Genomic DNA, 15,869 nt, shown 5'->3' with positions numbered 1-15,869 from the left:
TAATGGGTTGGCCCATGAACTCAGAAACTGAATAACTGAAACTTCAGGGTGATTTTTAATTTTGAGGTCATAATAAATCTAGTTTAACCAACAATAAATCAGTCCCTTCATTACTCTTTCACAATTTACTGGAAACAGGGAAAAAAGAAGATATAGATATACAGAGAAAGGCTTTCTTTGCTGAGATGACACAAAGCATGCTCCCCTGTCTAAGATTATACAAACTGGGCCAGCAGGTGACATAGTGGTTAAGGTGCTGGACTCCCACATTGTTGACAATGGTTCAAGTTCTGGACCTGGTAGCTTGAAAATCATGCTGAGTGCATGTGTGTATGTGCCCCAAATCCTAGGAGAATGGAAGAGAAGGGACTGTCGTGTGGCCATCCTCCCACGGGGTGATTTGTCACCTTTCCTCTCACTCTCTCCAGCTCGTGCATGCATGCTACGGTAAAACTTAAAAAAAAAATTAAAAAAAAAAATCATTTTGATTTCACTGATGCTCAGGATAATGCTTGGATTGCAGGCTCAGTAAAAATCCTATCATTGAGCCAGCCAATGGTGTGGGGATTAAGGCAGCTAGATTGCACATGGCTGACTGCACAGGTAAGTGTCAGATCTTCTGGTCAGGCACATATAAAAGCATGCCCAAAATCCCAAAAGGAGAAATAGAGAAGGGACTATGGCATGACCATCCCCCATGAGGGGATGCCTTTTCACTTTTCTTTTCTCTCTCTCCCCAGTAACTGCATGCACCCTCTGGCAAAAATAAGCCAACCAAACAACAACAACAAAACTACCACTAATTTCATATGTGCTGCTCACCTAAAACAAAAAGCAGGTAAGAAATGTGCTTAAGCATATGGGAAAGAAGGTTCTTTACCTTGGCTATTTTGTGGAAATACCATGTGACTTTCCCAAAGTAATAGTAATTATTGTTAGTAAATAAAATGAGAACATAGTATTTTTCAAGAGTCTGTATTTTAAAAATTTACTCGGGGCCAGCAGGTGGCGTGGTGGTTAAGGTGCTGGACATTACCACATGGCTGGCCATGGTTCTAGTCTCGGACCTGGCAGCTTCTTTTCTCCCTTTCCCTCTCTCTTTCTATCTCTTTCTCTGTCTCTCTCTGGTCAAATTAAAATAAATGAATGAATAAATAAAATTAAATAAATAATAATTTTTAAAAAGTTACTGTAGGGCATATGTACTCACTGGATAAAGACAAAAATAAAGAGGGTAAGTGAGAGAGCATCCTCGTCCCCATGGGAGATGATCATGTCACAATGCCTTCTCTACCATTTCTCCTTTCAGGATTTTGGGTACATATGCAAAGCATTTTTTCTTTTTCTTTTCTTTTTTGAGGGATTTTTGTTATAGGGCATGTGCACTTGCCAGAGACAGAAAGCAAGAGATTACCCCATAGGGGGATGGCCATGTCATAATCCCCTCTCCTCCATTCTCTTCTTGGAACTTTGGGCACACATACACAGGTGCCTGGTGTGAGTTTTAAGCCACTGGGTCCAAGACTCAAACAGTGGTCAACTATGTGGGCCTCTAGCCATGTAACCATTACGCTCTCTGCTGGTTCTAAGGCATGTTTTTTTTTTTAAGACATGGGGTCCAGGACACAAACCTCACATCCTGTCACATGGGATCCAGCAACCTCAACCATAATACCATCAGCTGACTTCAATAGTGTATTTTAAAAACTGTATGTAAGGGCCAGTAGGTGGCTACGGCTCTGGACTCCCACATGGTCAACCATGGTTCAAGTTACAGAACTGGCAACCTACGTTCTCTCTCTGTGTGTGGTCAAATTAGTAATAATAATAATAATGGTAAGAGCAGCAAAATTAAATAAGTAACTTAAAGAGAGATTTTTGCTAAAGGTCACGTGCACTTGCTTAAAAAAAAAAAAAACAGAAAGCAGGAAATTACCCCCCCCCCCGGGGGGATGGCCATGCCACAATCCCTTCTCCTCCATTCTGCTCTTGGGCATTGTATGCACATGCGCCTGGCGTGATTTCAAGCCACTGGGCCTGGGACTTGAACTACAGTTAACTATGTGGGAGTCCAGAGACGTAACCACTATGCCATCTGCTGGTCCCTAAATAAGTAATTCTTATATTAAAAAAAAAAAAAAGTATTTAATTGGTCAGAACAACACTTATAAATGCCATATGATATCAGCATACAAAGGAATGTTTTTATTATATTTTCCTACCCTCAAAAGAGATGATACAAGCCGCTCTAAGAAATTATTGCAGATGAATAATAAAGATTTTCTCAGTCTCCTGGTGAATACCCAACCTGAATATCTTATATCTAAGCTTACTTAAGAGCAAATATATATATTTTTAAGAGCCAATATTTTAAAATTTTTTCCCATTTATACCTAATCATTTTACTTTAATTTTAGAAAACCACTGTAGGAAGGCCAATAGGTAGCATGGTGGTTAAGGCATTGGACACTCCCAAATGGCTGACCACGGTTCCTGTCCTGGACCTGGTAGCTTGCTTTCTCACTCTCTGTCTCTCTGGTCAAAATTTAAAAAAACAGGGACCAGCAGTGGGCGTAATGACTATGTTGCTGGACTCCCATGTAGTCGACCACAGTTTGAGTCCTGGACCCGGTGGCTTAAACTTATGTCAGACGCGTGTGTGTGCATGTCCAAGGGATTGCAATGTGGCCACCACCCCTGGGGGGCGGGGAGGGTGATTTCTTGCTTTCTGTCTCTTTTGGCAAGCGCATGTGCCCAATAGCAAAAACCTCTCTCTCAAAAAAATAAAAAAAAAAGAGGGATTTTCAGAGGAACAGAAAAATTAAAGCTCAAGCAAGAACTTCCATATAAAGAAATGAGAAGGTCATCCCTGTGGCCCAGTGGTTAGGAGATCCAGAGCCCACATGGCCAACTGAGGTTCAAATCCCACCCTCAGCAACTTGGAAGTCACGTTTGATGTGTGTGCACGTGTGTCCAGAATCCTAGTAGCAGGGAGAAATGGAGAAGGAATTACACCATAACCACACCTCACTGGGGAGTACTTTCTCTCTCCCCTTCTCTCTGGCGAATGGATAATTACTCTGGTATCTTAAAAAGAAAAATGCTATATCAAATAAAAAACTGGCTAACCACAGTCATAAAACACAGAAAGATAATATATAAGGATCCATGAACCCCTCTAGCAAATTAAAAAGGTAATATTACCCTACACCCTACCCCTTCAACTTACAAAAGAGAAAATGGAGGACATCAAGTTAAATGACCTGACCAAGCTCTTATGAAAAAGAGTAACTTTATTAATTAACTACATTACAATTTTTTGGAATGTTAAACACACATAAAATAAGACACAATAAAACCCTCTATGTTTGTTAAACTGAAAACTCTCTCAAAGCAGGATTTTTCCCCATAGCATGGAACAACTCTGAACATATTACCTCTGTGAATAAAAAACCAAAAAACAGATTACTTGCTTTTCTAGTAGTTACCCAAGTGAGTGCTTATAGTTCCTGAAATGTTATTTTCCTCAGTGCTTATATAATAGGCCACAAGAAAATATGTTCAAAGGTATGCAAAATGATTCAAAGCTGTATTAACACTTGCCATAAAGACAAACATCATAGTCACGATTTATAGATTTTTGTTTTTGAAAAAAGAACATTATACCTCAGAATTAACTCATCTCGTGCCATAACTTTGAAGTCTGTTTCACTCAGTCGAACCTGTAAAGAGAATTCAAATATGAACTGAGTGCTCTCCTTGAAGATACACAAAGCTCCTCTCCAAAGAAGCTCTCTACTGAGTCTTATGCAACATATCTAGATTTTGAGGCTTAAAAGGTTCAGTACATAGTATCATTTTTTTTTAACACCCGATTTTACTGTAAAGAAGTTTTAAAAGGTTATCTATTTGGTATCTCACAATGGCCCTCTGGCAATTAAGAGCAGCAACAAATAAGCCAGTTAGCCAGTGGTGTGGTAGTTAAGGTGGCTGGATCCCACATGGCCAATCGTGCAATTCAAGTCCTGGCTTGAAGATATGCTGGGCACCTGTGCATGTATGCCCAAAATCCTACCTAAGAGGAAAATGGAGAACAAATTGCTACATGGCCACTACTCTGATGGGTACTCTATCACACATACTCTCTTTCTCTCTCCCCTCCCTACTTCCTTCCTGGCAGGCAAATGCACCTTCTAACAAAGTTAAAACAAATTAAAAAAAAAACTTGTGATCAGAAGTGTTTCAAGTTTCTGATTTTTTTTTTAAGATTATGGAATATTTTGTTTTAACATAATGAGTTATTTTGGTGACCAAATCCAAGTCTGACCACAAAACTCATTTATGTTTCATATGTAGCTTATACTCAGCCTGAAGGTAATCTACAATGTCTGTATTGCAGTGTTTTGACTGCAACCTGTTACATGATGTCTAGTATGGAATTTTCCACTGTGTCATAAAACCAGTACTCAAAAAGTTACATATCTGAGAACATTGCAGATTTTTATTGTTGAACTAAAGATGTTCAACCTGTACATAAACAACAGTGGTTATACTCAATAAAAAGAGAGATGTAGAACAAGAGAAAACTGAGACTAGAGGGGAATAAAGAAGAGACTGCGGAGTGGTGATCCCCTCTGGAGGTTGGGTGCTTTCTCACTGTTCCTCCCTCTGGTGAGTACACACACCTTCTTGCAAATTAAAAAAGAATAAAAGAAAAAGGAAAAAGGTAAGCATCGAAAACCTACTAGGTAGGAACCAGCAGTTAGCGTAATGGCTATGTCACTGGATTCCCACGTAGTCGACTGTGGTTCGAGTCCCGGACCCGGTGGCTTAAAACTCACGCTGGGCGCGTGTGCGTGCGTGCCCAAGATCCCGAGAGGAGAATGGAGGAGAAGGGATTGCGGTGTGACCATCCTCCCTGGGGGGTGATTTCTCGCTTTCTGTCTCTATGTCTCTCTCTGTCTGTCTGGCGAGTGCACACACCCTATAGCAAAAATCTCTCCCCCAAAAAAGAAAACCTACTAGGTATAATCTTCTTTTGAAAAATATAGAAATGGTTTTCAGTTACAACCAAAAGGATTAAAACTAAGAAAGAGAATAATATACTTGTAGGAACTAGAGAAGTAATCTCCTTTTTGGACATTATTAGAATACATACATAGACACACTCACACATATATATCTGTAAATATTCCTATAATAAAGGCTAAGAACAGAACATGAGACAATCTCTATAATAAATTGTTTCTGGGGGACCAGTAGGTGGTGTGGTGGTTAGGGGACTGGACATTCCCAGGTGGCCGACCGTGGTTCAAATCCTGTACCTGATGGCTTACTTTCTCACTTTCCCTCTCTCTGGTCAAATTCAACAAAATGAATAAATAAAATTAAACAAGTAATTCTTTAAAAGAAAAAAGTGTTCCTGAAAGGTGAAAGTACTCTAAAAATATATTGCTCAGATGATAAAATATGCAGCACATTTATACATCCCCAGTGCTATATTTGTTTTCAAAGCAAGATAACCAAAAATAAGTAGAGAATATATAATCCTTTAAACTCTGTCTTTATAAACGAAGCACTTTAAAACTGGTGAGGAAAACATACCTTTTTGGGAAGAGGTTCTTCGTTGGTCATCTTGAATCCTAAAAAAAAAAAAAAAAGGTCAGGGAAAAAGAAGTTAAATTGATTTTCTTCCAGTTAAGGTAGGAATAAAAAATATTTCCTCTTTCAAACCAATTGATTCATGAACTAAATTATGACAAAATCATTAGACCATATTTTAAAAAATATGAACAAAGCCTTTTATTTTAGAATAATTTTAGTTGCTAAAATGCTGTAAATATATTAATATTAGTGAGTTATCATATACTCGACATCCATTCTGTTAACTTTTTCCATTTATGGTTATTAGGTAATTTTAAAATTCTCATTTCAAAAGGGTAGTACAGGCACTGGACTCCCATATGGCCAACCATCGTTCGAGTCCTGGACCTGGCGGCTTTCTCTCTCACGTGCTCTCTCGCTGTGTGTCTCTCTCTGGCCAAAGTGAAGAATAATGATGCTAAATGAAATTAAGTAAATAATTCTTTTTAAAAAAATTCTCGCTTCAAAAAGTTGGTAAGTCATTCTCTTTCATGTTGCCAAAAAGGGTCAAAAGAAATATAATTTTTCATTACTTTCTCGTAATCCCCTACGGAAGACAAATCATGTAGAAGTGATAGCTTTGGGCATGTTGCTGAAGCAATAGAGAAAGGCAGAACAAGTTATTAAGCTTTTCCAGTTATATAGTATTATGTTGTTGGGGACCAACAGGTGGCATGGTGGTTAGGGTGCTGGACACTCCCACATGGCCAACTACAGTTTAAGTCCCACAACTGGTGGCCTCCTTTCTCACTTTCCTTCTTTCTGTGTGTGTGTCTTTCTCTGGTCAATGAATGAATAAATAAAATTAAATCAATAGTATTATGTTGCTATACAAGGGCAAATCTATCAGTCATGAGAGTTTACCATTGTCCAAGGGTTTACACATAGATACTTTGAAAAAAAAAATGTATTTATTCCTTAACAAAAATACCCCTACACAAACTTATGCTACAAAATAATCTGTCTTGCAAAATTAGCTTCTTTATACAAATTTACACAAAATTCACTTAACCGTGTTCTAAAACAGAAAGTTAGAACTCACCCCCCAGTGGGATGGCCATGCCACAATCCCTTCTCCTCCATTCTCCTCTCGGGATCTTGGGCACGCACACACACACACACACACACACACACACACACACGCCCGGCGTGAGTTTTAAGCCACCGGGTCCGGAAAATGAACCACGGTCGGCTATGTAGGAGTCCAGTGACATAGTCATTATGCTAACTGCTGATCCCTAATCATTACTTTTTAAAAGTAAGGTCAACAGCAGTTGTTACTACATCAAAAATTCAAAAACTAAAAAGAGCAAAAAAAGGAAAGGTAGGGGTTAGCAAGTAGCATAATGGTTAAGGTGCTGGATTCCCACATGACCAACCAGGGTCCAAGTCCCAGACTCAGCGGCTTAATAGTTAGGCCAGGCATGTGCATGTGCACGTCCAAAATCCTGAGAGGAGAATGGAGAAGAAGGGATTGTGGCATTGCCATCCTCCCAAGAGGTGATTTCTTTCTTTTCTGTTGTCTCTCTCTCCAGTAAGCGCAAGTGCCCTATGCCAAAAATCTTAAAGAACCCCCCCCCCAAAAGGTTGAAAAAGCACATATACAGCGGGACCAACAGTTAGCGTAATGGCTATGTCGCTGGACTCCCATGTAGTCGACCGTGGTTCGAGTCCCGGCGGCTTAAAACTCACGCCAGGCGCGTGTGCGTGCGTGCCCAAGATCCCGAGAGGAGAATGGAGGAGAAGGGATTGTGGTGTGGCCATACCCCCTGGGGGGTGATTTCTCACTTTCTGTCTCTCTGTTTCTCTCTCTCTTTCAGGGGACCGTACGCGTCCTATAGCAAAAACCTCTCAAAAATAAAAAATAAAAAAAATAATACTGAGGAATACTAAATTGGGTTTGTGGCTTGTTAAATTTGAGTATTAGGATGTAACATAAGTCTTTTCAGTATGGGAATTCATTTCATTCTTTTTAAAAATTGCTATGTGGTTCTTGTGCTCCAGAGGGAAGGAAGAAGAGAGAGAAAACCTTTCATTGGGAGTGGGGTCACTCCTCAATCCTTCTTCCTTTTTTTATTGTCAGAGAGCAGTGTACTCTCTCCAGAGAGAGGGAGAAAGTACTCCTAATGGAACACGGTCATGCCACAGTCCTCTTCCCTCCATTTCTTTTCCATCAAGTTTGAGAACTCATGCACATGTGCCCTGCATGTTTTTCAGGATGCTAGGACCAGGACTCCCATTGCAGTTGGCCATGTGGGAACTGGTCCCCTTAACCACTGTGTTATTGACTGACCCAAGAAATAACTTCGTAATTATATAAATTGTATTATTATTCCAAATACAGTTTAGATGCTTTTAAAAATAATGTTGGTATCCAAAGCACTGATTTCAAATAACTTAGTGCCCTTAGAATTTTTAATACAAAGATATTATGTTTATAAGATTAACTGTTCTTACTGTATATATGCGCTTTTTTTGGGGGGGGGAAAGTTTTTTTTTTTGTTTTTTTTTTGCTATAGGGTGTATGTGCTCGCCAGAAAGACAGACAGACAGACAGAGAGACAGAAAGTGAGAAATCACCCCCCAGGGGGTATGGCCACACCACAATCCCTTCTCCTCCATTCTCCTCTCGGGATCTTGGGCACACATGCACACGTGCCCGGTGTGCCCAGTGTGAGTTTAAGCCACCAGGTCCGGGTCTCAAACCACAGTCAACTACATGGGAGTCCAGCGACATAGCCATTATGCTAACTGCTGGTCCCTTATTTCTAAAAGCACATTCATGAACGTTCTCTTATGTTTTAGTATTTACCTAGTGTTTACTTACTCATACTTACTACAAATTATAAACTACTAGAACTTGGATGAAGAATTTACATATTAGACTGAATTTTTAAAAGTTATTGATTTTGAGACCAGGAAATGGCATAATGGTTATGGCACTGGACTCCCATGTAGTTGACTGTGGTTCTAAGTCCCTGACCTGGTGGCTTGAAACACATGCTGGGCACATGTGTGTGCATGCATGCCCCAAATCCTAAGAGAAGAATGGAGAAGGGACTGCAGCATGGCCACCCCCACCCTAGGAGAGGTGGTGATTTCTGTCTCTCTCTCCAGAAAGCACATGTGCCCTACAACAAAAATCTCTTAAAAAAAAAAAAAAGTTACTGATATTTATGTGAGTTGGTTAAGGTGAGTTGGTTAAGTTACTGATATTTATGTGAGTTGCTTAAGGTAGCTGAACCATTGCCAACTACATGGTTCAAGTCCTGGCCCTAGTGGCTTGAAAAACATGCTGGGTATGTGTGCCAAAATCCTGAAAGGACCATGGTAAAGGGATTGTAGCCACCTCCCTTGGGGGTTGTGCTTTCTCTCCGCTATCCCAGCTAAGGCACATGCCCTATAGGAAAACACACACAAACACACACACACACACACACACACACGCACACACACACGACCGCAAAAACCCTACTGATTTCTTAGTAAATATTTGAGATTCCACAAAATTATCTTTTTTCTTTTTCAAAAAAGAATCATTCTATTTATTTATTTATTTATTTATTTAAATTTGAACAGTGAGAGAGAGAAAGCAAGAAAGCAAGCAACCAGGTCTGAGACTTGGCCATGTGGGAGTCCAGCAACCTTAACCACTATGTCACCTGCTGGCCCCACAAAAGATGATCTTTACAGCAACTACCACTGAAGCCATTTGGAAAGGCCCTGAGCTTGTGTCCTAAAGATTGCTGCCCTGTTAACAGGCTCCTATGCCCAAGTGCCCATTACACTGGATGGCCACGGCTGAAGTGTAGTGTAAAGATCCTGCTGGAGGTACCTGTGTATACAACTCTCTCTCTCAGAGGAGTGGGGGTGGGGGGAACCAACCAATCAAACAAAAAAAAATTAAATCATTTGCTGCACTACATACAATTCCAACTCTATAAATCAGATATTCTAATTGTATTTCTATTATACCCCAGGTGTTTTTTTTTTTTTTTTTATAGATTAGGTATCTATGTTGATGAAACATATTTCAGGGACCAGCAGTTGGCACATGTCACTTGATTCCCATGTAGTAGACTATGGTTCGAGTCCCGGACCCGGTGGCATAAGCTCACACCCTCACACCGGGTGCTTCCCCATGCGTGCCCAAGATCCTGAGAGATTCAAGAATGGAGGAGAAGGGATTGTGGCATGGCCACCCCCCTAGGGGAGTGATTTCTCACTTTCTGTCTCTCTCTGTCTTTCTGGTGAGCACACATGCCCTATAGCAAAAACCTCTGAAAAGCAAACAAACACAACAAAAAACCCCATATTTCATAAGTATATATTAAGTATACATGAAGAAACATAACAGAGCACTTTAAGAAAAGCAATCACAGGGTTAGCTCCTTGACTTGATACTGAAGGCAGCAGGACTCCGTATGGCTGACTGCACTGTTTGAACCCTGGACCCAGCACCCTAAAAAATATGCTGGGCAAGTGTGAGCCCCAAACTCATCCTGGGAGAGTAGAGAAATGGAGAGGGAATACAGTGTGACTATACCCCACAGATGTTTTCTCCCTCTAGTCTGGCAAGCATATCCACCCTGTGCAAATAATCAAGAGAAACAAAGAAGCCACAAATCTACCATACCATGAGTAGAACAGCTTAACTCTTTCCTCTTTGAGAATCTTTGCATGGATGTAGCTAATACACAAAAACCTGAGTATATCATTTGTTTCTGAAATGATACATATATAAATGTGTATTTTAGCATCTCTGCCATCTGAGGACTGTATTTCTAGAATATAAAGTATCTAGTTTTTTTTTCCTTAAGTAGTAATGCCTAGTTTTTATAACCCTTGTTGCCCAGTTTATAAACTATGATGTAATTATAGAAAGCTGCTTAGCGACTATGCTGATATGATAGCAGTCATTCATTCCAATTTGGGGGAGGGGAATCTCATTATGTTTATCTCTTCAGAGACCAAACTACTACTACTTCAGCCTGATTTTAACATGCACTCACGCTTTTAGACTGCAAAGTCTTAGAACCCTTGTATTCCTTTGAAACTTCCCATCTGTCTAGAGTTAAATATAGTAGGTAAACACACACATACACACAAACTACAGGACAAATTTAGCCATTTGAACTATACATATATATTCATTCTTTTAAAAAATCTGCTATAGGGTGCATGTGCTCACTAGAGATAAAGAGTATTGAAAAGTAAGAAAGCACTCCCCCAACGGGGGTGGCCATGCCACGATCCTTTCTCCATTCTCCCCTGGAGATTCTTGGGTATGCACACACACACACACACACACACACACACATGCACGCACGCACGCATGCCTGGTATGTCTCCCAAGCTGGGACTCAAATGGCACAGCGGGTCATGGCAGGATCTAGCTGTCTTAACTACCACGCCACTAGCTAACCCTGAACTGTACAAATTTTTATTTTATGAGAAAATATGTGCGTGCACTTGCACACCAGAGAGAGAGAGAGAGAGACAGGGACCCCTGACAGGGACCCATCATGCTTCAATCCCCTTTCTCTAGCCCTCCAGCCAGCCAGGATCTTAGGCACACACAAATTTCAGGCAGACTGAGATGTGAACCCTTAGCCATGTAGATTCTGTACTACAGACTGATATGCAACTTCCTGCACACTGAGGCTGGGCCTAAAATGTATATACTTAACTAGCATATAAGTGTGTATGTGTCTGTCTACGTCACTGTCTTGGTTAAATCCTTCTAAAGGGTTCTCATCTCACTAAAAATAGCACATGCTCACTCTTTGCCATTTCCTTGTTTTTTTTTTTTTTGTTTTTTTGTTTTTTTTTTAGGTTTTTGCTATAGGGCATGTGCCCTCGCCAGAAAGAGAGAGACAGAAAGCAAGAAATCACCTCCCAGGGGGGCGGCCACGCTGCAATTTCTTTTCCTCCCAGGATCTTGGGCATGCACGCACATGCGCCTGGCGTGAATTTAAGCCACTGGGTCCGGAACTTGAACCACGATCGGCTACATGAGAGTCCAACAACATAAACATTACGCCAACTGCTGGTCTCGCCATTTCCTTGTATTAGCTTTTATTTTTCTTCAAAGCTCTTAGCACAATCTTACATTCTGTATACTTCCCCCAACTACAAAGTAAGCTCCATGAGAGTACTGGCCTATTCACTGCTAATGTCCCAATATCTTGCATAATATCTTTGCTTCACTTACTAGGTAATATAAAATTTTAGAATTCTAAACACTAGAGATCAGTAACAATTTTGTAGTAGGGATTAGAAACAAAGATGGGAGAACTAAACTAGAAATGAAGCCGGAGGGAGCCAACAGATGGCATGGTGGTTAAGGTGCTGAATCCCATGTGGCTGACAACAGTTCAAGTCCTGAACCGGTGGCCTGAAAAACATGCCAGGCATGGGTACGCATGTGCCCAAAATCCCAAGCGGAAATGGAGGAGGGAATGCGGCAATGGCTATACCCCAAGGGGTGATTTCTCTCTGAAAAAGGAAGGAATCAGGGCCAGCAGATGGTGTGATAGGTCCCACAGAGATGATCTGAGGTTGAGTCTAGGACCAGAAGGCTTGAAAATCATGCCAGGCGTGGTATAGGTGCATGCCCAAAATCCAGAGAGGAAAATGTAGAAGAAAGGACTGTGGGATGGCCCTCGCTCCTCCTCGAGGGGTGCTTTCTCATTCTGCTCTCTACCTCTTCTCCAGTGAGTAAGCACACTCTATAGCAAAATTACACAAAATAAAACAAGGGCATCTACGAAAATCTGTTATTTAGTCAAAATAGAATCTAATTCTCGATTTATTCTCCAGGGCTTTCTTCCTCCCCATCAGTTCAAGCACGGTAATAATCTCAAGTCAATCCTACATTCATAAAGACAATGGATATTTCAGGTTCTTAGAACAACCTGTTCCTGTATCAGAAAGGCAGAATGACTGAAGCATCATTTGGAGTCAATTAGAGTTGAATTCTGACTCTTGATGGGAAAAAAATGAAGAATATATACTAAGTGCTTATGAGTCACACTTACTTAATACAACTTTTCAAAGTTAGTTCCCATTTTTCAGGACTGGAATAAAGTGACTTACTAATGAGTCACTGGGTGATAAGCACAGGTTTAAAAAAGTAGTAATAAACTGGGGGTTAGGACTCCAAATTCAGTACATCTCAAAACTTATTAAAATGGATAATTCTCCCTCTATCCCCCATCCTCAATAATGACTATGTTTAGGTAATGCAAAGAATGGAGATATAAAGAAAAGCAAAACAGAAAAAGATGCAAATGGCCAATTTGCTAACTTTTTAGCAGATTTAAGATGGCTGGTATTAAAATTACATAAAAGTTGGGACGAGCAGATGGTGTAATGGTATTTATACTGAGGGACTTCCACATGGTCGAAAGCAGTTCAGTCCTGGACTTGGTGGCTTGAAACTCACACAGGGCGCATGTGTGTGTGTGTATGGTCAAGACCAAGCTCGGGAAGAGAATGGAGAATAGATTATGGCATGGCCATCCCCCTTAAGGGGTGCTATCTCTCTCTCTCTTTCCCTTCCTGATGTATGTACCCTAAGGCAAAAACCTCTGAAATACAAATTTTGTAAAGATAAACCAGAAATAACAACACATTTCAAATCTTGATGGTCAGAACCACCATCTACTCTTGATGCCTTATCACAAAGAGCTTAGGATGTGGAGTTCAGTTTTGTTTGGCTACATTCCTAGCATCTCAGAGCCCAATAATTTCTAGCTCTTAGCATTAGGATCCTAAATTAGGCAACTCTGTTCTCTGAAAACTGGCAAGCACCAGCCAATGAAACTTCAGGAAGGCATGTACTTTGCTAAATGGAATCATTAACCCAATGTAAGAAATCAATCACCTGGGGCCAAAAGATGGCATGGTGGTAGTGGTTAAGGTAATGGACTCCCATATGGCCAACCAAGTTCAAGACCTGGACCTGGTGTTTTGCTTTCTTGCTTCTCCTGTGTTTCTCTGTTTCTCTCTAGTGAGGACATGCGCCCTATAATAGATCTTTTTTTTTTAAAAAAAAGAAATCAATCTGAAGCCAATGGGTGGCATGGTGGTTATAGGTGCTGGACTCCCATATGGTCAACCATGGTTCGAGTCCTGGAACTGGCAGCTTGCTTTCTCACCACCCCCACCTCTGTCCCTCTTTGGTCAAATTAAAAAGTAAATAACTAAAGTTAAATAAACCATCAAACACTGTAACAGAAAGTGTACTAGCACTGTAGTAGAAAGTGGTTAGAAACTGGAAGACCATTTTTCTTCTTACTCTTCTGTCAGTTGTGTGTGATATTGAGGAAGTCATTTATGTGCCATTTAAGTTCCAAACCCAGAGGCTTGAAGAAATACTTCAGGCAAGTATGTGGTATGCCTAAGATCCCAAAAGGAAGGAGAAATAGGGCAGGGACTGCTGAGTGACCATTCTCCCTGGTGGTGCTTTCTCCGTCTCTCTTTCTCTCTCTCTCTTTCTCTCTCACTGTCTCTACCTCTGGAAAGTAATTTTTTAGAAAGCTATACTTTCAAATAAAACACAGTGTGAATGTAAGATAACTTTAATGTGCATTTAGAAAAGATTAAATTCTGCCTGCTATATCTTCAAAAGTTGGTAGCATTTATGTATAGCACTGAACTCTCATCTGATGGAAGACCTTATGTACCTACTGGTATTACTGATATTATGGGAATATCAAAAAGGTTTTCTGGTCAGTTTAAGAACTATAAGAAATACAATAGAAAGTACTCAGAGGTAAAAAAGTGGGAGGTAATTTTTAAAATAATCAAGAATTGGGGCCAGCAGTAGCGTAATGGCTATGTCACTGGACTCCCATGTAGTCGACCGCAGTTCGCGTCCCGGACCCGGTAGCTTAAAACTCACGCCTGGCACGTGTGCGTGCGTGCCCAAGATCCAGAGAGGAGAACGGAGAAGGGATTGCGGCGTGACCATCCCCCCTGGGGGGTGATTTCTCACTTTCTGTCTCTGTTTCTCTCTGTCTGGCGAGTACAAGCGCCCTATAGCAAAAAACCTCTCCAAAAAAAAAGAAAAAAAACAAGAATAAAAGTAAAACAATATCTTAAATCTTACTCTGCTAAAGGACCCAACACGGATATTCTGAAGATCTAGTTATCAACCATTCAAGTACTGTTAAGTAAAAAATACTTCCAAAGATTCTGTATTACACACGCACAAGACTGTAAGAGACACTGAAGGCTGTGATGTACTGAGCAATCACTACAACTTTCATCCACATCATATGGCTACTACAGAATTTCTCTACAATACATAACAACTCATTTCTGCCAAATACACAAAAACATGGAGAACAAAGTTGAACTGGAAAGCTAGATATTATTTTTATAAGTCAGATGAACTATATAAAATAAGCAGTCCTCAGTACACACTATTATTGCGCTCAACCTTTAGGACTAGAAATTTTGGTGGTCTGCCTAAGTTTTGCCGTTGTAAAGTGAGGAAAAAACTGGCCGCTCAGCTCTCTGCCCACGACCCAGTAAGATCTGAAAGCATTTAGTGGCACACCTACTCAAGCCACTATAATTTAACCTCGACCTTATCATAAACCACCTTGCAGACTGCAATCTTTTCCCAAATTGCCTAACCAGATGATTAGTGAATTAAAACATAGCCATCCTTAAAGATTTTTTGCACATAGTTTTAAAAATGGGATTTCAAATGTTCACTTGTTTTACCCACCATAGGGCACTTACTGGTCAAAATCTTTTAAAAGAAATGTAAAAGAACTGTGCAGAACCTGTGCTGGCTCTGTGGCTCCCCTCGTCTGCCGAGGCTACGGAACTAACTAGGAAACCAGGTAAACAGCACAGATACAACTCGCGACTGTAACATGCTCACTGGAGTCTTTTCCACCGGGCAAACGAAGCGTCCTTTCAAATCGCGGTTAGGATCTTGACAGTCCTTTGGGATCAAACAACCGGGTTCTTCTTATCAAACGCGGTTTAAAAAATCAACTAGTAAGTATCACAGGAACCGAAGGTGAGACTTGGAGTCCTCAAGATCTCGAAATAACTCCACGATTCCCCTCAGAACGCTCGCACTCATTTAAAGATGGATGTCTCCGGGCACACGGCGCCGCAGGACAGGGACTGCGTGACACGAAACCTGCTCAGCCAACGCTCCCTTCGCCCTCGTCGGACCCCGCGCGCCGCCGGCTCCCGGC

At 40.8% G+C, this 15,869-nt stretch overlaps 1 protein-coding gene across 3 annotated transcripts in view; it reads right to left on the bottom strand.

Annotated features, from left to right (window-relative positions):
• Positions 1-15,780, bottom strand: part of WTAP (WT1 associated protein) — a 39,066-nt gene extending 23,286 nt beyond the window's left edge. Inside the window, exons 1-3 of one of the 3 annotated variants that reach the window (XM_014589242.2) lie at positions 15,545-15,780; positions 5,605-5,642; positions 3,667-3,722 (exon numbers count right to left, since the gene is read on the bottom strand). In XM_014589242.2, the coding sequence (XP_014444728.1) occupies positions 3,667-3,722; positions 5,605-5,634 (86 nt within the window). In that variant the 5' untranslated portion in view covers positions 5,635-5,642; positions 15,545-15,780. Of the gene's footprint in view, positions 1-3,666; positions 3,723-5,604; positions 5,643-15,399; positions 15,422-15,544 lie in introns of those variants that run through there. The other 2 variants (XM_006152240.3, XM_027773354.1) reach the window with 2 other exon arrangements.
• Positions 15,781-15,869: the final 89 nt, after the last annotated feature.

Source organism: Tupaia chinensis, unplaced genomic scaffold, assembly GCF_000334495.1.
Source record: "Tupaia chinensis unplaced genomic scaffold, TupChi_1.0 Scaffold000346_1, whole genome shotgun sequence".
Taxonomy (NCBI): Eukaryota; Metazoa; Chordata; class Mammalia; order Scandentia; family Tupaiidae; genus Tupaia; species Tupaia belangeri.
The sequence above is the reverse complement of the archived record's forward strand: the minus strand, read 5'-3'. Positions and strand labels throughout refer to the sequence as shown.